This window comes from Cygnus atratus, chromosome 4, assembly GCF_013377495.2.
Source record: "Cygnus atratus isolate AKBS03 ecotype Queensland, Australia chromosome 4, CAtr_DNAZoo_HiC_assembly, whole genome shotgun sequence".
In the NCBI taxonomy this organism is placed as follows: domain Eukaryota; kingdom Metazoa; phylum Chordata; class Aves; order Anseriformes; family Anatidae; genus Cygnus; species Cygnus atratus.
In genome coordinates, this window is record NC_066365.1 from 5423882 (window position 1) to 5451262 (window position 27381).

The window sequence follows — 27381 nt, forward strand, 5'->3', positions numbered from 1 at the left end:
TTAAGGAGAACCCTATCTCAGTTAAGATTCACAAAAACTATTTTTAATGGGATTTTTGTGCAGGTTACAAGGTTGTGATGTTGGCCAAGAGGCCAATAAAATGGTAGCATTTAGCTTCGTTAATGGTCTGTGTATTTTTTGTACCCATTTTTTATTTCTTGAAGCCCCTAAGATGATAAAGAATTATCACATCTGGTTTGAAAGAATTACGCTGGTTTTGTACTTTAAGCTTTTCCTGTTACTTCTCTTATGGGCTTCAAATCCTGTGGGTTCTTCTGCCTCTCCAATTATCCTGGTGCAGCTACATACCTGTTTCTACTCTTTAGAGCTTAGAATTACTGTTCTTTATCTGATGAGAGAGTTGGATGTGCTTTCCACATCAGATGGTGGACTGTTTCTGTTGATTACATACACAGGGGCCTCTGGACTCTGGAGTTGAAGTTAGCTGGATGGTACTCTTCTGCGTAGGCTTGTTGATGAAGCTTTTTTTTGTTCTGAGGCCTCTTGTCCACTGTGACATGGAAATGCACTTCACTGTTGCAGCTTGCAGGCCAGAGCTCACTGAAGAGCACTTAAGCTTGGCCTTTTTCTCTCTCTTTATGTGCCCTTATACACAAATTTGTCTGTGTTATGGAAGCTGACATACAGAGGAGCCATACTATCTCATGACAGCTTGCAGCATCTTGATTCACGATCTGGGCAATCCAGAAATGGGTTGAGCAGAGGCTTGATTCCGTTTTTGGATTCTGGTACCTCGTATATCAAATCTTAGCCTGCTGGTAGAAAGAGGCCAGGAGGTTTTATCTGAGGTCTAGCTGATTGTGGAGGTGTCTGCTACTTGTGCATGTTCTAGGTTTTTATATTCTTGAACTGCATAATAGTTGGTTATGGAAAACTGCAGAGAAAATATTTAGCTCACATTAAATGGAAATGCGTAGTTCAGAGTAGTGAAGGTTCAACAAGGTTGTTCCTGCTGGGGAGAAAAGTGGTCATGAAGCTAAATGCTCCTGGAACTGAACTGAAAGCTAACTTCTTTCTCGTGTCTGTCCCACAGAAATATTTAACATCACTTCCCTGATTTGTTATTGAGTTAGTGTGGGAGCTAACGATTTACCTATTGGTATGGAAGGAAATATTGGCAGGACAGAAGACTTGTTACTTTCTAGCTTTAAATACCTGGAACGCTATGGTATATAGATGCTGGATTATTACTAAAGGTGTGGCCTGCTGGTACAAGGTGATATTTTAGAAGAGTGTTTTTCTCTTCAGAGCCTTTACTGTTTTTTGAATAATAACCTGCTGTATTGCAGTAGTCATGTGAAGATTGCTTGTGTTAAAGCATTTGTCTATTCCTAAAGAGAGTTTTTATTCTTACTTCTGTGTTTAGAACTAACACTGTATTTTCATCTTTAAATGTAGTGCTTATGATGCAGCTGCACTGTATTATTAATATTATTGTGTTCGTTATTCAGAAGTGCCTCCCCAATGGAGAAAAGAAGTCTTAATTTCATTATTAAACAACTCATAAGCTGAGTCAGAAGAATTTGTATCTTTTGTGTATAAATTTTTAATCTGTGTTTTCTTTCTAAGGAACAGAAGTCACTTGGAAGGGCATAAGGTCGTGCAAAAGAGATGTTTCCTTTAAAAGACACGGAGATGGGTGCCTCCACCTTCTTTGCCTCAGCTCTTCCTCATGATGTTTGTGGAAGCAATGGCCTTCCTCTGACTCCCAACTCCATCAAAATTTTGGGGAGATTTCAAATCCTTAAAACAATGACCCATCCCAGGCTTTGTCAGTATGTCGATATTACCAGGGGTAAACATGGTGAGTATCTGTTTAATGAGGATATTTTATGTTTGGTTATGGTTATATTTTTGTGAAAAAAAATATCTGAAGGTGCCCGAGCAGAATATTGCCTTTATGGCACCAGTTAAAGAAGGTGGCTGGTTTTCAGGCCCAAAATGACTGCACGCCTTTGCTGTAACAGGCAGTATTAGTGCTTTTGTTTCTTTTCTGCAGAGTTAAGGCAGAGGTTATTGTCTGTGTTCTCTTTTGTTACACGTTATGCTAACTGAAAAAAGCTAAAAACTTTTTTTTTCTTTTTTTTATTCCTTACTGTAAAATTCTGGTACTCGATTGCTGCACCATGTCTATGTAGGACACTGAAATGCATGCATTTGTGATGCTGAGCCCCTACACTGTGTTTTTGTGATCAACTTCAATGTGATGCTCAGGTCTCTTGTACCTCATTTGCAGCTGTTCTTGGTGTCTCAGTTACCTTGTATCTTGGCTGCAAGCTTCTCACATTTTTATTTTTTCTGAATTCTGGCTGCTTAAGATCTTTCCCACTAACAATTACTTTATTTTAGTGCAGAGGGTTTTATAAAAACTGTTTTCACATGTATTGTTAGCTCAAATATTGCTTCAGTTGTTTTTTATGCTCCAGATGATCTCACTCTGTTGCAAGCTCAGCAGGAGTACAGCACTTAATTTCCACAAAAAGTCTGCAACACCTGTGACAGAATGTATGTGGTTACCAGCTTTAACTGTTAAACCAACGATGTTCCAATATAAAAGTGCATTCTATGTATTTGAGTAGTTACACTGTCTCATAAAGTAGAGCAGGTAATATATTTCCCCTGTAATTCAGGATGATAGGATGTTTCAGATTTTTAGAAAATTGTGATATCGCCAACTGAAAATGTTCTGAAGTATTCCGGGGTAGGGGAAGGTTCTTTTTATGTTTTCTTTTGCTCTCAAACTTGTAAATTTTTAGTTTTCTGCAGCCAGGAGATCTAGAAATATTACTTGTTTTCATCGTAGGTTGGCTCGTACCCCTTGAAACAGAAAATGGGGTTTTCTAATAATACTGCTTGAGGTGAGAGGTTAAGAAAATTTAGCTATCATAACAAATACGAGAGGTGGTTAAATAGGCAAGCTTGGCCTTTTTGACAGTGAAGAGTCCATGATGTGAAGGTTTCAGTGCATATAAATATGAAGGAGAAAACATCTTAAGATCATTAAAGTAGCTTGCAGAATAGCAAATGAAACGTCTAACTTGAAGTCAAAAGACTGTCCATTTATAGTGGTTAGAATACCAATTAATCGCTTTCAAATAATATGTTTTTTCTTACTAACACACTGATAACATTGATGGGAAAGTTTATCATTCTGATACTGACAGAATTCTTCACTTGTCAATCCGGACATAGTGATTTAATGTTGTTTTTCATGCAAATGTTAGTTTCTCTCCTCATGGAGAAATACAATAGCAGTCTAGGAAAACGACGCAAGAAAATTACATGTATGCATTCCCCACAGAAAACCCTCAGAAGAGTAGTGTATAAATAATAGAAAAACATTCAAATGGAAGTCTTTTTTTCTTTGTGAAATTAATTTATTTGTAAACCTTGGATAGCATTATAGAAGGCGATCCCAGAATTGTTTATTCCAAAGAAAGTGTAAGTGGTCCTTTGATTTCAGGAAGGATAAGGAAAGAGTTAAGTAAGCATTCCAGCTTTAATGTGTTACCACTTGTGTGCCTTACAGTGTTTTCCATCTTTGTTATTGTAACAGTCTTGTAAGAATATTTTGGAATAGCTTAGTTTGATTTGGTTTTGAATCTGAACATTCAGTACTTGCTGTTCTGTGAGTATCAGAAGTAGCAAAGCTGCCTCGTTCTGTAGGAGTTCTCTCTCTGCCCTGCACACTGTCTTGCACTATCACCTTCCCTTTATAGTTACCATCTTCGGTGCAACAGTCGTTTTGTCGCTCTCTCTTTATTCAGAGCCATACCTAGAACATGTGGGACTCATGCAAATCCTCTGCTATTTTGGGGCAAAAAGTACTACAGTTAGTAATGTGTTAGCTGGTCAATCAGGGCTGAAACTCCTTTGCTCACTCTGAATCCTTTTCCTCAATGTTGATGTTGCTTTGATTCTCTCTCTCTCGACTCAACCACAGATTTCTGTAAATTTGTGAATACTAGCCTTCTTTGAAACCTCTATTCTTGAGTCAAATTTGACTGTCATCATCTGAGGGGCTCAGAATTTAGTAGGTTACTGGATGGATGGAATAGCAGTATTTTTGCTTAAGGAAACAGAAACAAGAAAGATCTGCTTCAGTCATGTAATCTACTCGATTTCATAAAAGAAACTGATCGTGATATATACAAGTTGTACATAATTATTTGTATACAGTCTCCCATACAATGTATGTCAAAATACATTAACATCTGCCAAATAGCTACTGAGAAGTCTGAATTCCCATTGTCTCACTTGCATTCTAATCCTCATATCCTTTTTTTTTCAATTAGAGAGGCTGGTTGTGGCTGCTGAACACTGTGAAAGGAGTCTGGAAGATTTGCTACGAGAAAGAAAACCAGTCAGGTAAGGTGTCAAGTTAACCTCAAATCCACTTGACAAAGTTTCACATATCATCTGTGGCTAATTCCTAGCCTCTTTTTTTTTTTTTTTTCTCTTTAGACTTTTATTGGTTTATATAAATTTTACTCTGTTAAAGCAGAACATAAAAACATTGTTTATCAGACAAACATATGCCTGGAGTACTTACTTCTGTACAATTCAAGAAGCTGGAAAATACATGGGGAGCTTACAACTGAAATACTTCATAGCTCATAAAATCCTGTCTTGTAATAGCAGTTTTGGGGTGTTTCTTGTTTTGTTTTGTTTTTTTAAATATTATCAAACCTGTTACAGAATCATTATCTTCCTAGAATTAATTTGAAAATTTTATGTCTACCACATGATGAAATGCAGCTTTTGCTACAAGGGATAGGATTTGGTGCATGCTTTTTATATGCAGAAATATATGAACTTCTTAACTAGACAGGTGGACAGGATGTCAGATACATATGCCAGGCTGCTAATAAGTGGTTTGAATTTGGGTTAATACAGTCACTTCAGCAAGGCTTGGTCAAACCAAGTCCAAAGGCTAGATGCTAAGAATACTGGCTTTCATGCTAAGATGTATAGAATAGTTGAGCTATATCTTTAAAGAAGCAAACAAACAAAAATACTCCCCATCAGACTTGTTGATGTTAACTGTAATTTTAAATGAAAAGCAACTATCACTATTAGCTTTGGGGCAAAGTCCCTTCCCCTGAAGAATATATAACACAGGAAGCATGAAGAGTTGAGAAAGAGAAAAAATATTTGTATTTGGGATAGCGGGGCATTGTGGACTGGTTATTTCTAGAACACAAAAATATACAAATTTGCAGCATGCTCGGAGAAATTCAGTCTCTTCATTCTAGTTTCTGGCATTATGTTATCTAAATTTATAACAAGCATTAGATCTCATACTGTTTTGACATTCATGGAAGTGTAGAAAATATGCTTACTCAGAAAAATGTTTGGCACGTTTTTGTGTCTTCCCAGTTAACTGCGGTTATTATGTTAGGCATCTCGGGTGGGCTATGTTTGATAAAGTACTATCCGGGTAGAATTCCTGTTACTTATCCCAAATTAGACTTGTGTAGAGAAGTGATACTGGAACTGAAGCTTTTTGAGCCTTGCAGCCCTTAAATAGGATGCTAACAGTGTTATCAGGCAGAGATAAATCTAAATGCAGAATGCCCTGTGCCTGTACGTTAGGTTTTTGTGGACTCCAGCTTATATGACGTTATATGTGTTGCAGAGGACAATGTCTTGAGGAATGTAAGGCAAATATGGCTTCCATTTTCTCTTCAGATAGAGAGGTACTTAAAGGGGATGTGTAAAGGGCTTTTCATGTGTGATATAAATTACAGCCCTTCACACAGTTTTGCATCAGGTTCCTATTGCGCCAAGTTCCAGAAATTGTGAAAGCATCAGAAGCTCTTTTCTTCCCTTTTTCATTCAGTTCTCACACTGGTTTTTGAACATGTGTGTCTTGGTGTCAGATGAGAAGCAGCCCAGACTGTCTACTGCCTCTTGACTGTTTTTGCAAAAGCATGCATGTAGCTATTTTAATTTGCTTTGAATTGATTGATACGTTTCTGATGTGTATTCTGTTGCTATGAGAAAGAAGAAAATTCTCAAAATTGTATAAATGAAACTTTCTCAGATAACAGTTGTGGCCTGTATGCACATCCATCATGCCCCTCTATATCAGCATGGTTTTGTGGCATCAAAAAAGATTTTTTTTTAGACATTTTTAGATGGTTTGCTAAGGTACACAGCTTTGGTTTGTTGACATGCTAAGAGAAGGTACTTCGCCAAGATAACTGTCTCAAACTATTTTGGCTGTTGGTCTATTAAGAGTAGATGCATAAAGCCAGGCTTTACTTTTTCCTCTTGGCTTGAGATAGTAGAATAACTTATTTCAGTAAAAACTATCTGATCTTTGTTTTAATGAGCCAGTTGGGATTTTTTCAGGAAGTTGTAACACCTGAGGCATAGGCTAAAATGTAGCCTGTCAGTATGTTCCCAGCTTTAAGAGATGTTAGTGTACACATACTTACTGTAAATTACAGCTTTTGCAGTAGTGGCTAAGAGATGAATTATGTTCACTTCAAAGGAAGTGTCTTGCAAGACTGACTTTTTCCCTCTACTTCTTTCTTTTTTTTGTTTTGTTTTAAAATTAAAACAGACGTTTTTGTTTCTTTTGTGAGACCCATAAATTTCCAGAAATAACTTGGATGGACCAATTCCCAGTTATTGGCTATCTGATCTGTATATATTAATTACCTCTGGAGGAAAGTATTTGGCTTTTTCCATATATTCTGATTGCATGTGTCAGTGATAGTAAAACTGATTACATATCTGGAGTTGATGTGTGTGCTATTGCAATTAATTTTATAAACTGTTTATGGAATGCAAAAAGCTGCTCTTCTGGTTTCTAGATTAATTCTCCTTATGCTTGCCAGTAACCTAAGTCCTTTGCACCTGTACCACAAGCTGACGTAAAATCAGCAGGAAATCTTCTATTATGCTAGTTCTGAAATTCAAGACGTAACATTATGAACTGTCTATCTTTCCACACATACTGGAAAACAGGCCATACAGCTGTCTGGTAGTTATTTGCAGTTAATCTTGTCTGAAGTCATGCGTCAAGAGTAGCATGCATTCCTTAATATGTGAATTATTCAAAAAAAAAATGCAGCTGAGTAATTAACCTCAGACTTTCATTGGCTTTTATAATTCTAATGAATCACTTATACATAGGGTCCAAATACTGGATATTAGTTCTGACCATTTACCTAACTCGCTCTGTCACAGCGCAGTAAGTCGTTTCAGTGAGCATACGACCAAACGATTTCTAGAACCTGGATCTGTGAATTCACCTGTTACTTACCAGAACTGTGACAGAGCTCTCCAGGAATTGCAAAGATGGTTTGCCATTTTTCTCAAAATTAACATGCTCAACTTCAATTTCAATGCAAGTCAGTGTTCGGTAACTCGTGGCCAGATTATTTTCTGAGTGATGCATGTTTGGGATCCTAGAAGGAGCATGTGCCATGGTTGGAACTCTATCAGGTTAAATTCAAGAACTCTCAAATGGATGAAATAGGTAGGCTTTTTGCAATTCTTATCATATGTAACCAGAAAAGGAATTTAATAGCTCTTCATTGTCTTTCATGCCTTATTCGGGTGGTAGCCATGTGGATGTTGTAACTACAATTAATGCTTCTAAAAAAGACATTAATTCAATTGTCTTTACTATACTTCCATGGAACATCACAATAAAAGCAGGGGAGCTCTTTTGGAGTTGTGTGCGGCAGGGAACTCAGGCTGTAACCATAAGTAAGAGTTTTAGGATAGAATATGGTAAGTTTTAGGTAGTCATGCCCCATTATTTTCCAGAGCAGTCTCCACTGTCTTCAGTTTGAGAGTCTGGGTCATTGCTTGGTTTTTGTTTATTCCTGCTTTATTCTCCTGTTTGTTGTTATTCAGAGTCAGAGCAAGTATGCACTTAGCTTTAGATAATAATTTTTGCTATTGCAAAATCAGCTCTCAGATATATGTTCAGGATTCAGTTATTTTCTTAAAGGGCTACGAATTTATGTGCACAGTGAAGCACAATAGTAAATACCTGATTTAAGCACGTAATAGTTTGAGACACATTTTCAAATCTCTAAACAGCATTAAAGTCTGGCTGACTTCCTCTGTGTCATCTTGTGCATGCAAGGATTTTGTGAATGAACAGAATGTAAGTCACAAAAATTACGAAGGATAAAACTATTGTACTTCAGAATTCTCACTAAGGGCAGTTTTCATGTTTGCGGCAGTCACAATTTTACAAGACTTGCAAAGTTACTAGTTCTTTTAGCACTGTTGATATTGCAGACCGGAAAGTAGGATGTGAACTTATTTTTAAGGTTTTCCATCTTTTAAACATATTTAGTGCCATTCCTTTGGGATACCTTTTCCAGACAGTGTTAAAGGAGTTATTTTCTCTGCTCCTGTGCTGTTATAAGAGGACTTGTGAGCTTTTCCTTTTCTGTCACGCTTGAAGTGTGTTCCTTCTTTCAAGAAGCAGGTCTGCACTTGTATTCATAATAATAAAAATGCCAGCAAATACTGACATTCAGCAGACTTTTGGCACCTACAGTAGAGTTTCTGGATTGGTCTTCAATTTGTGGCTTGGGCAGTCCAAGCCTATTCCTTTCTTCAATAAAATATAGTTGTCATATGTTTTGAAAGTTATGGTTTTGAAAAATTACTAGTGAACCATCAGAGATACAAGGTATGGTTTGTTATACATGGAACATTTGATGGGAAGCAGGCTGTGTCTGCAGCTGTTTACTAGTTTGGAGAAAACATGATCTGACTGATTCGGTTGAGTACATTTTATTTGGCTGTATTAAACAGTTGTCTGCGCATTGATTAGATTAGATTTCTTTATGCCATCTTTGCTGTTAACGTACTTTTGGCAAACTTGAAGTAAAGCTACATAATAGAAGGTATTATTGGATGTTGGGGGGGAAGCAATTTCTGGGTAGCCAGGGATTCTTCAGGAATATTGTAAGACAGGTGCAAGTCATCAAAAGGCTGAAGGTTTTACATGATTTGACTTGAAGAGCTGCATGTGAGCAGAACTTCAAGGGCAGAGTGTACTCTGCTTTGAATCAAGTTTGTGTTGGAATTTCACATGAGAAATCCATATGTCATAACGAGGTTCCATTTAGCAAGGATAAATGATGAAGTAGTAAAATGAAGTAGCATTAATAAATAAACTTCTTAAAATTAGTTTTTTCCTAAGCATGTGTGAGAATCTGTACTTTGTCTGTTTAGTGGCTGTAGAGTTTTCCTTTACTTTCTTGCCAACGGTTTGTTTCTGAAGCTATGATGAAAGACCAGCTATTAGTCCTGACTTGCTTATGTGTTATCCAATGCTGCTTTTCTTAATATTAGGAGTATTTTGATTTCTGTAAGTTTTAGTCTCACTGCAAATCTTACTGTAGCATTCCTTTTAGCATAGGGTATCTCATGTAATTCACAAGGGAAAAAAAGACTTTTTGGAATGTCAAAGGGGCATAGTTTTCATGAGGTAGTTGAGGAGAGCATTATTCCTCTTCATGTCAGAGTGAACTTTTTAGGTATGGAACCAAATTCTATGCTTGTACAGTTGGCTGCAGTGTTTGGCAGCACAAAGGTATCTCAGGGCACATATGCCCACATCTCTGTTGCGTGTGAAACATTACAGTGTACACACTTGTTTTCTTCTTCTCTTTCAGAAAAAAAAAAGAAAACGGAAGAATCCCAGTCTTTGAGACTGATATTTGCTATTAAAAACTAGTTCTAATGGCTGTATACAACATTAAGTCTGTACATGTGGAGAAAGTGCATAATTGTATTTCTACCCTTTGTCCTGCTGTGCTGCTCCTATAGCTGTTTGTATGTGCTTTGTACGAATTTCCATTCTTAAAGCAGTAGCAAAGATCTTGAGCTGAAGATGAGTTGTGCTGTGCTATCAAGAACAAATGTAGTGGAGAGCTTTGAGCCTTCAGTGGAAGAGAATGCTGAGTTTCCCTCTAACAGATCAAGCCCCATCCTCGACAGGAGCATGGCTTTATCCTGCAGGGGGATTTCTGTGCTAACTAACTAATGGCTGAGCAACCAAATGTCAAGTTTTTGTTGTGCAAATATTACTAGATTTAAACCATGTTACTAATTTTAATGTTGATTTATGATAGTTGTGTTTGTAATAAGCATTGTCTATATACTTGGAAGAGTAAGATGTGGTTAATATATGATTATTCTTACTTAATGCAGTGTTTGACACTTCATCCTACTTACAGCGGGGGGGAAAGGAAGAACTAACACTCTTTAAACTTGCTATACAGTGCATACTTCTAGAAAGGGATTACATTTTTAAAATGTAAACTCATACATCTGGAACTACTGAGCAGTGTCTTGAGGGAAGCGTTTGTCACTAATTAGGGATCAGACAGCTGGTTTATTTAGATGCATTGATATGCTTGCAAACATCTCTAACGTCATTGTGGTTTGAGATCATTCCTTCCGTATGTATGGATGTTTTCTCCTTGACTTCAAACTCCTCTGTTTCACAGAGCAAAAGACCCAGACGTGGGCCTTCGCTCCAGGCTAGCTGCTTTCCTGCTTCAAAGCTGCATTAGTCCCGTATTGCATACCTGCATCAGTGCAGTGCCAGGCTCAAAGTGGTAGATCTACCACATATGATCATAAAATCAGAGAATCATTACGATTGAAAGAGACCTTCAAGATCATTTGGTCCAACCATCGCCCTACTATGAATGTCACCCACTAAACCATGTCCCTAAGCACCACGTCCAACCTTTCCTTGAACACCCCCAGGGACAGTGACCCCACCACTTCCCTGGGCAACCCGTCCCAGTGCCTGACTGCTCTTTCTGAGAAGAAATGTCTCCTCATTTCCAACCTAAACCTCCCCTGGCGCAACTCAAGGCCATTCCCTCTAGTTCTATCGCTAGTTATCTGCAAGAAGAGGCCAACCCCCAGCTCCCCACACCTTCCTTTCAGGTACAGCTTCCTTCTTCCTGCCCTGCAGTTCTGTGGGAACCACAGCATGAGCACAGCACTAAGTTAACATCATTGCTTGGCTGCTGTTCCAACGGGACTTTCCGATGGACAAATACTGGCATAGGCAGACAGCGCTTGGATTTCAGCTCAGCTTCTATGCGTGCATGTGTGTATATGGCTAGGCAGATACCAGGGAATTAGAGATTGCCGTCATTCGACTGTTTAAAACTGGCCTGATCTGCCAGACTTCTAGGGTTTAAAGACATTAAGTATATTCCTATAGCACATATGTTGCAAAACGTTAACCCGTGCATGTTATTAATCATCACCGTGTACACAAAACCATTAGTCTTTAACACATACCCTAAATTAACTGTGAGTATACAGTAACATGCAGCTGATGCTGCACAATTATCTGTGGTAGCTGTGGCCCTTGGTGGTTCTTGAAAATAAAGGTGATTAGGCTCGAGAGCTCTTTGAGAGAATTAAGAATCGAGGTGGACTCATCTCTCTTCTACTCTTACCCTCACTAATGTCTAATATTGTCTGTCTCCACCCACAAGGAGTGGTCTCCTCTATTCCCGGTACTGTTTATTTTGTTTTATGTTTTGCCAGTCATCCTTTAATGGGTTTGGGACTGTCCTACACATTTACATGCATTCTTTTTTTTGGCACAGTCAGCTGTTCTTTTCGTGTTCACCTGTCTGGCAACTTTTGTTACGTGGATCTCTTCTACATGCAACTACATCCATCTCTGTTTGTCCCTTTGATGATGATTCTCGTGTCAGTTTGAAAGCAATTTGTTATTAATTATATGCTGATTAGTACTTTTCTTTCTAATTTTTATTCAGAGGCATCTGCTTTGGCTACTTAAAAGTTTATTGTTACCTCTAGATAGGTGTTTCCTGCCTGTTGTGGTGACACAGTGGAATATAGATCAAAGTGATGCCCTTATAATGCCTTTAGGAATATTAGTTGTTAGCTAAGAAATTCCTAGCAGCACCATTGCTTATTGGCCTAGTTGCAAAGTCCCTTTGATCACCCTGCATTTGCAGACTGTTCTGTGCTTGGAGCTTTCCGTTCTGTTTCACTTTTTAGTAGCATCTGTACCATTGATATAAGGATCCAGATTTTTTTGAGCTAACTACCAAACTGGATCTCAGCATGGTTTTTAACCTTTAGATACTTAGTTGGAAAAAAAAAAAAAAAGAAAAAACACGGTATGGCTAAACTGTTAAAAGGACACTGTTGTAAAGTCTCCTGATTCACAGGAAATACCTGGCTTTGAGAGGAGCTGTGTGCTGCTACAATTTTTGTTCATAGCTTTAAAAATTGTGTTGCACCTTGATAAAACATGTAGTTGTGTGTTTGTTTTTAATTAGGAATGTGACTTGTTACTAGTGCTTGATCCCGTCATGCAGAGATAGAAAAGTGTCATTTTTCTCTCAAAGGCTGAAAATTTTGTAAAGGGATTGCTTTAGTGCAGTTTTACAAAGTTCTGTGTGTTTTTCCTGCTCTCCAGTAACTCTCACAAAAGAAAACATGCTCAGTTGTCATTCTTGCTAATCGTGGTACTTAGGTAGTGGTTGTATGTGCTACTTTGATATTACCAGTGCTGCTTGCGCTAGATTATGCGTGCAAGAGGACTGTTCTGCTCAGAGAAGCTAAATCCTTTAAGGGAACTCAGTCTTTTAGCTTTTAGGTTTTCAGAGAGGAGTGCTCTGTTTTTTCATGGCTTGAGTGTTTTCAGATTGTTCTCTTGGCTTTCTGTGCATGAAGCAGTGATTTTTGGACTCGTTTTTTTTTTAGTCCTGAAACAAAGGGAAAGAGTCTTAGGTTTGTCAGGAGCAGAAAGGAAGATACTAAGAATCCCACTGTTACTAACGTTTTCTCTTCTTACTGTGTGATGTGGTCAAAGCTGCTTTAATTCATAATACACAATCTCTGAATTCAGACAACATTGCAGCGGTTGGAAGCTCGCTGCTTGGAGTGCCTGAGAATGAAAGTTGGATTTCCAGGAGCTCGTCTGTTCTTCTCTCTTCCCACATAGTGAAGAACAGCACATCTGTCCAAGCTGGGAGAGGTTCAAAAATAAGGCAAACAGTATTGTGCACTACCTGCTTGCTCTGTTGTTAATTTATGTTTGGCTGCCAGACACAACTGAAATTTGTGCAAGTTTATGATGAAAATATAAAGGCAGACGTGAATTCTTTCCTGTCTGCTATCAGTAATATTTGGTAGTCTCCAAAAGAAGTCATTCAGTTTTAAAACTTGCTAAGGGAAGTTTAGGCTAAAGGAAATCGTCAGAGACCTGCAGATGTAATATGATGACAATGAAAAATGAGACAAGGTTTGGAGTTTCTTTACTGTTTACAAGTTTCTTTATTTAAGCTATGGTTAGCCATTTGGAGCCTTTTGTGTAAAATTTCCCTCAAATCCCAAGCAAGTAACCTTATCTTTTTTTTTCTTTTTTTTTTTTTTGAGACAACTCTATCCCACTATTTTCTGGTGAGACTTTCGATCTTCCGCCCTTAAAATTTGAGCAAACATGATAAACAATTGGTGTGAGTCAAGTAACCATTTTGTTAGTGGGATATTTAAAGTCATAAAATGTTGGTTTTACTTTTCTTCATGGGGGAAAAAAATGTGCATCAGTCTTGTATAAAACACTATTAAAACACCAAAACTTCCTGATTTTTAGCTCTGAACTTCTACTATATTCCGTGTTTTTTTGTGACCTGGCAAAAGTTACCAGATTTTTCTTCAAGCATCTTAAAAACTTCCTTAAATATCACTGTTTAGTATTTGATGTGTTACTAAAACTGGAAAAAAAATGTTTAGCACTGTAAAACCAGTGTTACAGCCAAAGAATCACAGAATCATTAAGGTTGGAAAAGGTCTCCAAGATCATCTGGTCCAACCATCCCCCTACCACCAATATCACCCACTAAACCATGTCCCTAAGCACCACGTCCAACCTTTCCTTGAACACCCCCAGGGATGGTGACCCCACCACTTCCCTGGGCAACCAATCCCAATGCCTGACTGCTCTTTCTGAGACGAAATGTCTCCTCATTTCCAACCTGAACCTCCCCTGGTGCAACTTGAGACCATTCCCTCTAGTCCTATAGCTAGTTATCTGTGAGAAGAGGCTGACCCCCAGCTCCCCACACCTTCCTTCCAGGCAGTTGCAGAGAGCAATGAGGTCTCCCCTGAGCCTCCTCTTCTCCAGACTGAACAACCCCAGTTCCCTCAGCCGCTCCTCACAGGACTTGTGTCCCAGGCCCTTCACCAGCTTCGTAGCCCTTCTCTGGACATGCTCCAGTGCCTCGAAGTCCTTCTTGTAGTGAGGGGCCCAAAGTTGAACACAGTACTTGAGGTGAGGCCTCACCAGAGCAGAGCACAGGGGGACGATCGCTTCCCTGGTCCTGCTGGCTGCACTATTCCTGATACAAGCCAGGACGCCGTTGGCCTTCTTGGCCACCTGGGCACACAGCCGGCTCATGTTCAGGCATGATCTTGTAAGCAGAGAAGCTAATAAGCAAACAAATTAGCTTAATGGGATGATGTTTTTCCTTTAAATGTGAAAGGCTTCAAGTAGACTTGGAATTGTGTTGCTGTTCCCCCAGTTAACTTATTTCTATTCATACATTTGCTGTAAACCAAGGGCTAACTAGTATAGGAATGAAAGCTCCTGTTGAAAGACTCAATCAAAAGCATTGTTTCCAAGTAAAATCTTTAAAACTTATTTTTTGAAGAATGCCACTGTAAGCAACAGATTATTAGAAAGCACCCTCTTAGTTACTGTATCTCAAAACAATTCATCTGCTCAGTTGAGAGTCTGACAAGACCTATAGTCTCTTAAGAATGTGGTTGCAGAGTTGCAGCAAATGTAGATTATGACCCAACTCCCTCCCAGAGTGAAAACTTATGCAGAAATCTTGCTGTGATACAGATCTTTGTGGAAGAGAGTCCTCAGCCCTAGTAAAACCACAGTAAGGTGGCTATAGGGTGGATATAGGTTTACACATTCTGGTTATGGGGCTCGGGTTCTGTCTGCATTGAGCTAGGCCTGAAAGGTGGCGTGGGTCAGAGCGAAAAGAGGCTTAGGATCTGAAAGTAACTTGGCTTAAGCATATGAACTTCTGTTTTATTAAGACAGTGTTTCAAAGGTACCATCTAAAGTGACTTGCTGATACTGTTCTTTCACATATACCTGCCTGTGCCTTTTGATTAAGAAAATGTTTCCTCTCTGGCCCTGATCTATAGAAGGAAGCTGCGCTAAGTTAACTGTAGCACAGTATGACAGCTCTGGTTACATCCTCCCATCTACCCTGCTTCCCTTTCTTCCTGGCAAAGATGATACTCGCTAACTCTGCGCAATACTATCTGTTCTGTTAATTGGAGGAGAGAGAGAAACGGTGATTAATTTAATCAGACGTATCCTGTCAGCAAACCTTTGGAAAGCAGTCATTTTGAGTGACCAATGCAAACAGTACTGAGACTTGCTGATTTTACAGAATTGCCACTGAACAAGCAGCGTGGTAGTGTCTATTTTAAGTGTAACACTGGAATCTCTGAGAACCTTTTGGATATTCGTTGAGTGGACTAACAGCACAGGACGGGAAGTTCTTGTTAATTACTATCATTTCCAATAGCTCTGTTGATTCAATTAGAAACTAATGCCTGGAAATTGAACAGTCTTTATTTTGGTTTCTTGGTGCCAATTCAGCAACCATTAAGAATATCATTTCACTGGAGACAGGGAGAGTGGAAATAATATATTTATTTTTTTTAAGTGCGTGATTGTGGTGACTATAAGAATAATTTTACTATATTCTTCCCTTTGAAAGAACACTTTAAACATACAACATATTGTTGCCATAATTGTCGTTATGTAATTACATACATGACATAGTGTGAGCAATCTTTTAGGTATATTTTTTTCTTAAATCATGCATATATTTGGGGGGAAAAAGTGTGGAAGAATGTTGCTTCATAAATTTCACCTAATTGAACGCATGGTTTTCTATTAATAAGTCTTGAAACTTCTGTAGCAATAGGAAAGAAGACGAGGCCAAATTATGCTTGTGCAGGTGAATGCACTGCTAACGTGAGTAGAGATCAGCAGCTCAAAATAGGATTTTTGCCCAGAGAGTGCATTGACTGATGCCTGTATTTGATAGGCTAACACGCTAGTTTCAGCCATCAAAAACAATGTCTTTACAGACATAGGAGAACTTCACCTTTCATTGATTTGAAAAGGGGCTGCAAGGATTTGACCCTCAAAATGACTGTGCTCTCAGGTATGAAGGATTCAAGATCCCTGCAGCCTTCCAGCTATGTGGAAGCTGCTAAAGTGATGGTAAAAGAAGAATACTTCATGGTCTTTATCTTTGCTTTTTACATTCCTGTGTTTCTCAAACTTTTTCTCATAGTAAAGTTTCCTTGACTTTTTTAGTGTTTTTAACATTACAGAAATCCTCAAGCTGTCAAGCTGTGGATCAGCAAAATTTCTCATCAGCACAGTGCTGCAGTGACCTAGGTGAACAGTAGTTGGCTGAGGGGTAACGAAAATGTTTTGTGGTGCTTGATACCCACTTTCCCAAGCCCATAACCACCTTGTAGGCTGACATTTATGCTGAAACAATGTGTTATCACTAGTGACAGTTCACATGCACATTGAAATGTATAGTGTTCCTTTTCTGTTACTTTTAACTACAAAGTCAGTATCGCCAGTTCTTGCCACTGTATTGCAACATTTTGTGTTGTTTTTTTAAAGGCTAAGTTAATACAGTATGGTCACTTAAGTATGATTGCTTGAGAGTATTTTCTATATCTTTGATAGAAAAATCTAACCTATGTAGCTGTAACCTGAATTTTTATAACCCTTTCTAGCTCACCCCTTGTAAATTGAAGAACTGTTCTTTTTTTGAAGTCAGTCTTGTGAGTGTGTGGACCTGGTGAGTTTGTTTGTTAGTCATTTTGAATCAGGCACTTACCTTTTCTGATACTTCCCATGGTATGACTTTTGGGGAAGGTGATAGTGTGTTTGTATGTGTGTTTGTGTGTGTCTTGAATAAAAGCTATAGTGAAAAATCCCAAACAATGATTTCGTTTCACACTCAACTCTCCGAACTGAGATAATTTGTGTATGATCTTTGCTAGATCTTTTACTCTTTGTCATCCATTTTCTATTTAAGCATGTAATATTAGGTGTTTAAATCTAAAAAGATTGTCAGGTAATGTAACGGGGTGATTGTGACAGATTTGTGAAGCAGGTGGTTTAATCTACAGCTGTTGCTTTCAGACTTCTGAACCGAGCTGGATCCAGAAGCATGGGGTCTGAGCTAGATACTGACATTTGGCATTTCCGGATGCATTTAGCAATTGTTTTTCAGCTATGTCTTTTTATTTTAGCATAGAGAAAGGTAAGGAAATAGGAGGTGCCTGCTGTGCGACCATTTATCCTGCATCTTTGGAAGTCACTTTTGCTTCAGCAATTGTGTGGTTTAAGGCTCTGGTGTTATTGCTGGTTTTACCTTCTACTGCATAGTAGATGTTTAATAGAGAACTATCAAGATCTCTATACTTTGGAGAGCTGAAATTTAATATATCCTATGCCTTAAAGTTTAGATGCTGGTGCTTTCAGATGCAAAAAAAAAGTACTCCTTGCCTAGAGCATGGGGTTTAATGTCAGGTTTGAAACAGGCTTGACAAGACGTTTCTGAACAGCCGAAGATCTGATTGGTGCCTTTTATGTTATTAAAGGAAGTGTACCTGACTACAGTTAATTCCTTTATTTCCTTTTTCTGTGTTGTCCATTTGGTTTCTTGTGTCTTTTGAATTGTGATAGGTCTTGCTGGGACTGTTGATCACAAAATGTGATCAACAACTTTCAGAAGTACTTGTATTTTTTCAGAGGAAGTCCAAAAGCAAACAAAGATTTTGTGTGATCTGTGCCAGTTATTGTTGGCTGCATATCTTGTTCTGTCGTGTTATTTATCTGAGAATGTGTAGGCTGTGATCAGGTTGTAAATGAGGGACTGCTCTACCAAATCTTACCATGTGGTGGGTGAAACTTTTTCTCTGTACTATTTTGTCCAATTGAAAGCATCATTATTATACTTTTTACATCTGAGGCAAAGATGAAAAAAAATTACTTCTCACATGTTAGTTAATTAGTGGCAAGATCAAAATCTGGGTATTTGTGTGTCTTTCCCCTTCTGAGCATTAAAGCAGAAGGCGCTACAGGTTGTGCTTTATAAGATGTGCTTATTGTTTTCTAAAGGACTTTGTTCATTTACTCCCCCCACTTATAGGATGAGTGCTGGATATTGTAAAGGAATTCAAGGTGCTATGTTTTAAAATTTTTGCTTTCTGAGGAGGAGATGCATTTAAAACATTCAAAGTGAAAATGATCTGAAAAATCACATCCGTTAAAATTTTTTGTGTGCGATATGTTTTATATATGAGGTTGTTCTTTTTTTTATCTATGCCTTCATCCACTGTTTTATGAATTTTTTATCAGACACTATGAGTTGAGACCTTCATAAAAATGTAACATCATTTGTGTTGCTTTTAAAGTCATGCTTCCAGCTTAAAACTTTGAAAGTGGAATGGAAGGACTTACTGAGTTTCCTCAGACGAGCAATACAAACTTGTTGAAGATATCCTGTGTGAAATACCTCTGTGCACGAGTTAGAGACTTCCAGAGAACTTTGTCCATAAAATTCATGCTTTTCTGACTTGTACTCTCTGCTTGTTGCATTCCCTTTCCAGTTCATTTCATTCTGATAATGTGAGTGCATTTCCAAGTAAATTGGCAGTGTTTACAGTCTCAGTCCCTAGTGCCATTTTTTAATCAAACACGTAATAAAGTGCTAAATAAACCATTCCCACCTGCATCAAACTCTTTACGGCCTGTATAGGGTATTTTGTAATTTATTTACCCAGGAAGACCCAGTTCATCTGCACATCTGGTTTTCAACCCAGTCCTGCTTTTTATCCAGTTTTCCAGCTGGTTGATTGAGGCATAAGGAGGTCAGATGGCTTTCTTGAGGTCAGTGTAGTGGTTGTCTCAGCTGGGATTATACCCAAACTTTATCCCTTGCTGTAACCACTTGGCCACACCACTCCTAACCAGTCTATCTGCATTGTTGGCTGTAATAGAGCTAACTGCAAATGTCATTTTCTTTGGTTTATAGTTTTGCTTGTATTAAAATGCTGTCACTTTTATGAGTTCGGAAATATTACATCTGTTCACAACCTGTTCCGTTCTACTTTGAATAGACGCAGTTTGTTGTGATGAATCTTCTTCCTGAATTCCCAGTGCTTGTTTGTCTCGCTAGGTCTGGGGTAGTGATTGATGACATTGCTGGTTTGTGTCACTCTGGTGTGCTTCCTCAGGGCTGACCCTGGCTGACACTCCTCTTTGGAAGAGGAACCCGTGTTTTTGCTCCTGTGTACCACTGCCATAAGCTTCTTAAGATTCCTGGTTGCTGAGATGTTCTTCCTCCAGTTTTTACTTCTTTTCATCAATAATATGAGGTTAAAACAAGATACACAGATTGGATGAAGGACTTCTTAAGCATGCATTGCTATGTATGTGCCCATGAGTTTCAAGTGTAAGGAAAGAGAAACTCTGGAGTATGGTATCATGAGCATAACCGTATTCTACTTGGTCTTCTTGTGCCTTCCTGAGGGAAGTCAAAATGGTTCTAGTTCCAGGTTTTGTTATAAGCTTCCTTGTGTTTTGAGTTACCACTGCATTGAAGAAGCATTGCTTCTAACACACATTCATGTATATGTCTCAGGTAGGTACAAAAATTACAGGGCTCTCTACAGTTAAGTAGATTATGAGGAGGGATCTCACCAAAAGGGAGATCCCTTTGTTTAGGAGAAAGTAGAACTGGGAACAGTAAGCAGACAGGAAGGTCTCATGTGATACTTGATTGCTCTTCCATGTTAAACTATTTTCTTGCAGCACCAAAAAAGTATGGAGAAGACATCCTAACAGGTGATACCACGAATGCTTGTCTGTTACAGATGATGAATACAGTGAATTCATGTGTAGATTGGCATTAATTTTCCATTCAACCCATGGAAAGGAAACCTGTGTGAATCTGACTTCTGTGATACTGTCATGAATGCTGACCTCTACCTCTTTTCATTATTCCCTTCCTCTTTTTGGAACGCTCTTATTCCAACAGTTTAATAGGTCACGTCTCCTGTGTCCACCCACCTCTGATTTCCAGCTGTGTGATCTACAGTCCTCTTGTTCCTAAGTATTCAAGATGTCATTCATAAAGTAATTTTTATTTTCCCCTCAGTAATCTGTGGTATGCACAGGGACTACTGCTGCTGGCTGTCAGATGCATTTTTCCAAAACCTCCTTTCCTACTCTGGAGTTTGGCAGTCATTTTCTTTGCTTTGAGCTGAAATTTAAAATTAGTCTTCTGGAAGTTGGAGCAACAGAGCAACATGAAGAGAACCCTGTGATAAAATAGACAGCAAGGAATTCTTACCAGCAGAATACTTGGTGGCTGTGAATTTCCACAGTAACTGACAGGTCATTTCCTCTGAACATGGATGAGAGACTTGGAATAATGGGCATCCTGGTAAGGGAGCTGCTGAGGCTTGCAGGGGTTACCTTACGTTCCAACATTGTCAGATGTGATTCTCAGGAGGCAAACTGTGTGTGTGTGTATACGACTGTGTGTGTGTTTTGTTGGTGGTGCTTTTGTTGTTTTGTGTGTTTTTTTGTGTGTCTGTGTGTTCAGTTTGGAAACCAGGCAAGTATCAGGGTCCATGCATTTCACATATGCTTGTCCTGTGTTTCCCCCTCTCCTAGGCATCTGCCTATCATCTTTTTAGGAAACAGGATATTGGTCTCAACTTTAGTTTTGGGTCTGCACTAGTAAGCCAATTTTTAAGGTTTGGAAGGCCATTCATTTTACCTAAAATGGAAATAATCAATTGCAGAAAGCTGTTTGTTATCACAGCATCATATCTTGGAGTTTCTGATCCTGCTTCTTACATTCACAAGCAGTTTCATTATCACTCCCATTAATAATCAGAAATAAATTAATAACTGTTCAAGCTGAATCGTATGTAGTTAATATTTGTATGTGGGTTTTTTTGTTGTTGTTCTTTTGTTTTTTTGGCAAGAATTCATAATCCTGCCCTTAAGTCATAAAGTTTCCAATTTCTGATCTAAATGTTTGCAACCTTTTTTGTTTGCTCTCGTGCTTATGCTGACTTACAGGTTGGGCAATTCTTCATGTATGTTTGTTCCCAGGCACTGCTCTGTCACTACTGGCTGGTTACAGTCACTCAGCTCTTCATTCCACTAATTATTTTAGGGTTTATTGTCTTTAATTAGTTCCTGATAAATCTTCTCTTCTCTTCTCTTCTCTTCTCTTCTCTTCTCTTCTCTTCTCTTCTCTTCTCTTCTCTTCTCTTCTCTTCTCTTCTCTTCTCTCTCTGTTTCTTAATAAATGATCCTCTGAAGAAGGCAAGGATCTCAGTATGCTACTTTCTATTAGTACAAATTTTCCCTTTCATCTTGGCCCAGATGCCATTTTCAGTCATACGGAAGATTGCAGTGGGCACACAAAGAGTAACATTTCTTTTTCTTCTCTGTCTGAGTCCAAAAAGTGACAAGTGACAAGAAATCAGATCATCTTGTCAGTGACTTTGCAGCACGATAAGAGATCAAAACTTTGCTGGCACATCTGTTTCCTGTGACAGATTGGGTTGGTTGCTCCTGAAGGAAACTTCCAGAAAGCAGCTACACGTCCTTAGCACTAAGAATTCAGCAGGCTGGAGATCAGGCTGACTGCTAAGTGGAAAAGTTAATTATTTTTTTTGGTGAGGGCTCAGTGCAGCCACCTGTGTACTATTAGCGTGTGGAAATTAGTCATTTGTCTGGTATAGCTTTTGGTCTGACAAATTCTGGAGGTAATAAAACAATCCTCATTTTTGTGGGTTTTTAAGTCTTCCCTTCTCTCTTCCCCCACAAATGCCATGCACATGCCTCTTTAACCATGCTGGCTTTCTACTGATGACTGAACTTGCTCGTATCAGCTTGTAGAGATATTTTTTTTTCTGTCTACAAAATTAATTTCTGAGGGAGCAATTCAGTTACTCCTTGTACTTCCTTTACTACAGTTTTATACATTCAAGTTTCAAATGTAAACCCAGTATTGGATTAATCCATATATTATTTTAATTCTTTGTTTCTAGAGTGAAGGAATATCAAAATAAATACCTCCTTTCACAGCTACTTTTCTTCTCAAAACCAAGGAATTAACAGAGAATGATTAAATCAAACAGTTTGATTTTATACCAGTGTTCAGTCCTCTCACTCAAAGATAATCCTTTCTTAAAAGTCTATTTGAGTAGATTATAACTGAGTAGATTTTTTGGTATCCAGACTGAGGATAAAGGAACTGGAAAAAGTGCTGATAGTTGTAGAGAGATGGTATCTGTGTTGTTTTTTTTCCTGTCTGCAAAGTGTTTCTTTCGCAGATAAATTCCTGCTTCTTTACAGTTGCTCCTGTTGATAAAGAGAAGAGCCTTAAAACTTTTGCGTTTAGGAAAAGTAGGAAGCTGGAGATGATTGGTGCCCCTTCAGATCTTCAGGTCACTTCTTGAAGTGGATCTCACTTTATTCTTAATGCCTCCACCATATCTGCTTTGAGCAGTGGAATAATTTCCTTCACAACAGTTTAAAGGCATAATCATGACCACAGCTGATGAGATGCACGGGGTATTTCGCATCACACAACTGGTTTTGCAGCCCTTACTAGGTCAGTGGTATAGCAGTGGTTGGCGTCAAACCTGCTATGCCTCTGTTTTGTCACCTTTTTCTCCTGGTGTAGATTATAGTGCTTTTGCTTTTTTTTTTTTTCCCTTTCATTTCCTTTTTCTTTTCTTTTTTTTTTTTTTCTCTTTCTACCTCCTATTAAAGGAGGATGCTGAAGCTCCTCCTGTTTAAGAGCTCCAGTGGCTAAACATTCCTCTAGATCTCTCATAGTTATGACGCGAGGTAGCCTGTTGAAAAACAGGCTTTGATATTCAGGAAAAAGTTTCTGAATCAGCTCAGACCTTGTCCCTGACATTTGGTGCCCTAAATGTCCTCCTTGGATTTTGTGGTTTTATTTTTAATTATGATTGTGGTTTTATTTTTAATTATGATTTATTTATTCTTTAAAGGTCACCATGCCTGAAGCCTGGAGGCAGCTTCAAGAGTGCACCCTCTGCACTTCCTGAAGCCTGTTTCAATGCTTACAGTGTTGACAGGGGCCATAGAAACTGAGAGAGATGGGCCACCTGAAGCTAGGTGATAACTTGGTAGCGATCTCCAGTGAGGCAAGCGACTGCTGTTGAACTTGCAGTTAAATGCAAAGCTCATTAGTAATAGCCACAAACCATGTGTTGTACATGATAAATGAAATAAGGACTAGTTAATGGGCAACAATGCTATGGAGAGCTTGTTACACAGAATTCCTTTTCGGCTGGGGAAGCGTGCTTGCTTTCCTTGGAGAGTGAGATATTTGGCTGAACACTTCTGCCTATTAGGATGGCACTGAGAGCTTGAGAAATACGCGTAATTTAAAAATACTGTATTCATGTGTTTCTGGTCATTGCAGTGCCAGAGAGGATTTATCTTAAATGGCAAAGAATCCAAAACCAGTATTCTCGTGCATTTGCCTGAATTTTTTTTTCAGGATTGTAAGGGAACATGGAAAATAAATGGGTAGCTGAGGCCCCCTTGTGTCTTCAGATGATACTGCACCTCAGGCACAACGGCGTCAAGTGCACTTTATTCACGTTTTAAAAATATATACAAAGAAACACTGTTTACGCCAGAATAAGGTGCTAACTTTTCACATGCAATGGTTCCTTACTGCAAACTTGAATTCTCCATCAGTTACTTTTTGCAGTAACAGGTTTTACAAGGCTGTGCAAAAAAAAAGAGGGTATTTGGTTTGCAACAGTTATCAGGAATATATGCGATGCAAACAAAAACTGCAGAAAATCTGAAGGCCTGCAACATAAATTTTTACTGTGTTTGCATCTCTGCTTAAGAATGACTGTGGAAAAACTACATAGCCAACAGCTTTTAGTGCTGGGATGTATCATGTAACTTGAGGATAGGAGGGATGGGGAAGGGAAAAAGTGCCAGCAAGGGAGGTGTGAGATGGTTGTGGGGGGTTGTTTTGTTTTTGTGGTCATTAGCCATGTGGTTTTGGTTCAATTGCTAAGACCTTGAGAATCACTTCCAAATGCTGTGATCCAAGTTACAGCAATGTGGACATATGTTAGAGTAGATTTCCTTTGTGCTTAGCATTTAACTTAGAAATGTATGTTCACAACTAGTGCGAAGTAGTGCAGAGGCTTTCTTCAAGGAAAAGGTTAAAGACCGGAGAATAACCCCATGTAAAATAATTTAATGATCTTAATAGGCTACTATTAATAGAACTCTTTTCAGTATTTCCATGTTGCACTACTCCATGAGCATTTGTTGGACTTGTGGATTTTGTTGAAATGTAGCTATTTGCTCTCATGACAAAGTTTTGGCTTTCGAACAGTAGTGAATAGTAGCTAATAAAACCTTGATGAAGAAATTCATTTGGGTCTTAGGTCAGCTAACCTGGCTTGTCACTCATGCCAGTCTGTAATGCAACCCTTCATTCTGCTGTTGCACAGATTTTTAAAAAACAAGAGAAGGAGGTGATAAAAAAATAAAATAGGATAAAAAGGATTTTAAAAAAATTTAAAGGAATCTCTCTGGGTGACATTGCATCTGTGGTTTATTTTCTTCTTTTGGGTGCACATTGGAAGCCTAAGACTGATGTTCTCTGCACAAATTCCTGTTCACTTCTTGAGCTTTGTCATGGTTATGTCAAAATGGGTTAGATGGTAAATATTTCTTTCCAAAGAAGATAAAGATGATGCTTCCAAAGTTTTAAAACAAATTTTGCAGAAAGTGAGGTTTTCTGCCCTTTTTTGTTTCTTGTTTTAGATGTCGAGGTGACAGAAGACGATAGGTGTGATATAGCAGTGTGTCTACACTGTCCTCCAGATAAGCTCCCATTAGCATCTGAGTTTCAAAGCTTCAATTCAGTTAAACTCTTCCATTAACATCAGTAGCAGGTTTAGGAAGAGCAAATAAAAACCAAGTAAGGATTTTTTTTTTCCCAAATGGCATATATCTCATTGTCTGTGTCACAGAGAGTATGTCATACTTGGTCTCCAAGATAAGTTTTCTGCTGTTTTTAAGGACCAGTTCAGGGTGAAGAAACCTACTTGTGGGATTTTGAAGAGCTGTATATGCTACTGAACATATCCTACCTTTTTCAGTGTTGATCCGTTAAACAATTCCGGAATTGTGAAAATCTCGCTTTGTGGAGTTCCAAACCTATTCCAAACACTTTTTTTTAATTAGAGGGGAAATATTTGGTATAACATGTTCTTCTCTTTTGTTTTCAGCTCCTTAAGGATTTTATGCATAGCCTACGAGGTTTTACAAGGTTTGCAATATATGAACAAACATGGAATGGTCCACCGAGCACTCTCCCCTTGCAATATTCTTCTGGATCGAAAGGTATGGCTGCAGGAATTAATCTGTTTTTTTTCATTTTTTTCTCTTGCTGCTAGGTATGCTGTGTCATATTTGGAGACTGGACAGGAGCAGACCTTTTGGGGGGAGGGAGAGAGAGGGAATTGCATATACAGAAAGTGTGGGTTATTTGTTGTTTTTTTTACTATACTTTTACCCCATTTCCTGAATTTCAACTATGTTGCAGAATTTTTTGTTCCCACTTTCTTCTATCCCAAATCACTGTTTTCATCTTTCTTAAAGAAGTGGTCTAAGTCTACTTGACTGTCATCATTGTAAATAGTTACAAAGCCTTTCTGTTTAGTAAGGATATATTTTTTTTAGCTAGTACGTAGTTAATAACATTTCCTGTGTTTCGTGGTGGTCTGATACTTGACTTTTAAGATATCAACATATTTCTTTGTTCGTATTAGATTATTAAAATTCCAGTCTGTTAATTCTGTTGTCAGACTACTGAGTTGGCAGTGTGGAATAAAGGTTTCCCTCAAAAAAGATGAGAGAAATTAATAAATAGCTACTGCTACATTCAGAGCCATCACTTTATCTGAACTAACAGCCAAAGAGCTCAGTTTCTGTGGACAACCCCACTCTCCTTCCCCTTCTTACTTGATTTAAATAGAATAGCTAGATCTTCCCCTTGAAAGGTAGAAAGAGAAGAGGAGGAAGGAAGAAAGGAACACTTACTAATATGTTCTTGGGTAACTTACTTGTAAACAAATGAACATCATAATGCTCTAACAAGCAAAAGTACTTAGGATTTTAAGATAGCCCTACAATCAGTAAAAGAGCAAAGGGGGCCATGAGACTATAAATTTCAAGACTTTTTCCCTGCCCTCTGAATTGTTTGCTGATGTAGCACTGTTGTAACACTGTTGCACCACCTGCAGAGTAGCTGAGTATAATTCAAAATCCAGCAGAAGCTATTTATCAGTTTAACTTCTATGCCTATTTTTTGTTGTTGTTGTTGTTATTTTGGTTTTGGTGTCACCTTTCTACCTCCACAGAATAAAACCAAGCACCTGGAAAACTTATTTGATTGAAATGTATGTGGATACAGTTAAAGAGAGCAAGATAGTAATGAGTTGGTGAGAAAGACTGGAGGAGCAAGGCTGGGTAAATGGCAGAGGTGAGAGAATAGTGGGGCTGCTTAGGGAGCTTTAGGATTCAAACAGGATTGCAAACAGTTTTTGAAACAGGAAAAATGTTCGAGAGAGTATTTAAGCCTTTTAATTTACTGAAAACATATTGTAACTGTACAAAGTTCTGACTTGCTGACGTACCCCAAAGTGATTACACAGTGCTCTTGGAGAGTAAAAGCATTAGAAATAAGCACCTTACTAGCTTTTAGTGGAATTGTACTTAATAGCTGAAACAGAAATGTAAGAGGCTGGCTTCTTATGAGTATCTGCCTTCTGACAGCTAATACAATTAGCATAAATATATATATATACATACATATTTGTAAACTCAAAGATTCTTGTAATGTCAGGTTCTGCTGCTCTTGATTTTTATTTTTATTTTTTTCAGGGACATGTCAAATTGGCTAAATTTGGACTCTACCATATGACTGCTCAAGGCATTGATGTTGATTTTCCTATAGGGTAAGGATGGAGCTGCACAATACAAATATATTAAAGATATTTGCTTGGATGCACAAAAGTAGTAGTGATATTTCCCTTTGAAAGTTTTCAGATTTTTTTTAATGTATTATCATGAATGGTTGAAGGAACAAGTGATATTGTTGCTTTAAAAATGATTTAACAGGTAAACCTTTTGCTGGTTTT

General features: G+C 38.3%; 1 protein-coding gene across 20 annotated transcripts in view; it reads left to right on the forward strand.

Moving 5' to 3' along the window:
* The window catches only part of TBCK (TBC1 domain containing kinase), a 107958-nt gene that overhangs the window by 4411 nt on the left and 76166 nt on the right, over positions 1-27381 (forward strand). For 14 of the 20 annotated variants that reach the window (XM_035540966.2, XM_050710289.1, XM_050710277.1 and 11 more), the window contains 4 exons: positions 1591-1825; positions 4317-4389; positions 25468-25582; positions 27125-27198. In XM_035540966.2, the coding sequence (XP_035396859.1) occupies positions 1633-1825; positions 4317-4389; positions 25468-25582; positions 27125-27198 (455 nt within the window). In that variant the 5' untranslated portion in view covers positions 1591-1632. The remainder of the gene's footprint in view (positions 1-1590; positions 1826-4316; positions 4390-25467; positions 25583-27124; positions 27199-27381) is intronic. The other 6 variants (XM_035540983.2, XM_050710278.1, XM_050710279.1 and 3 more) reach the window with 1 other exon arrangement.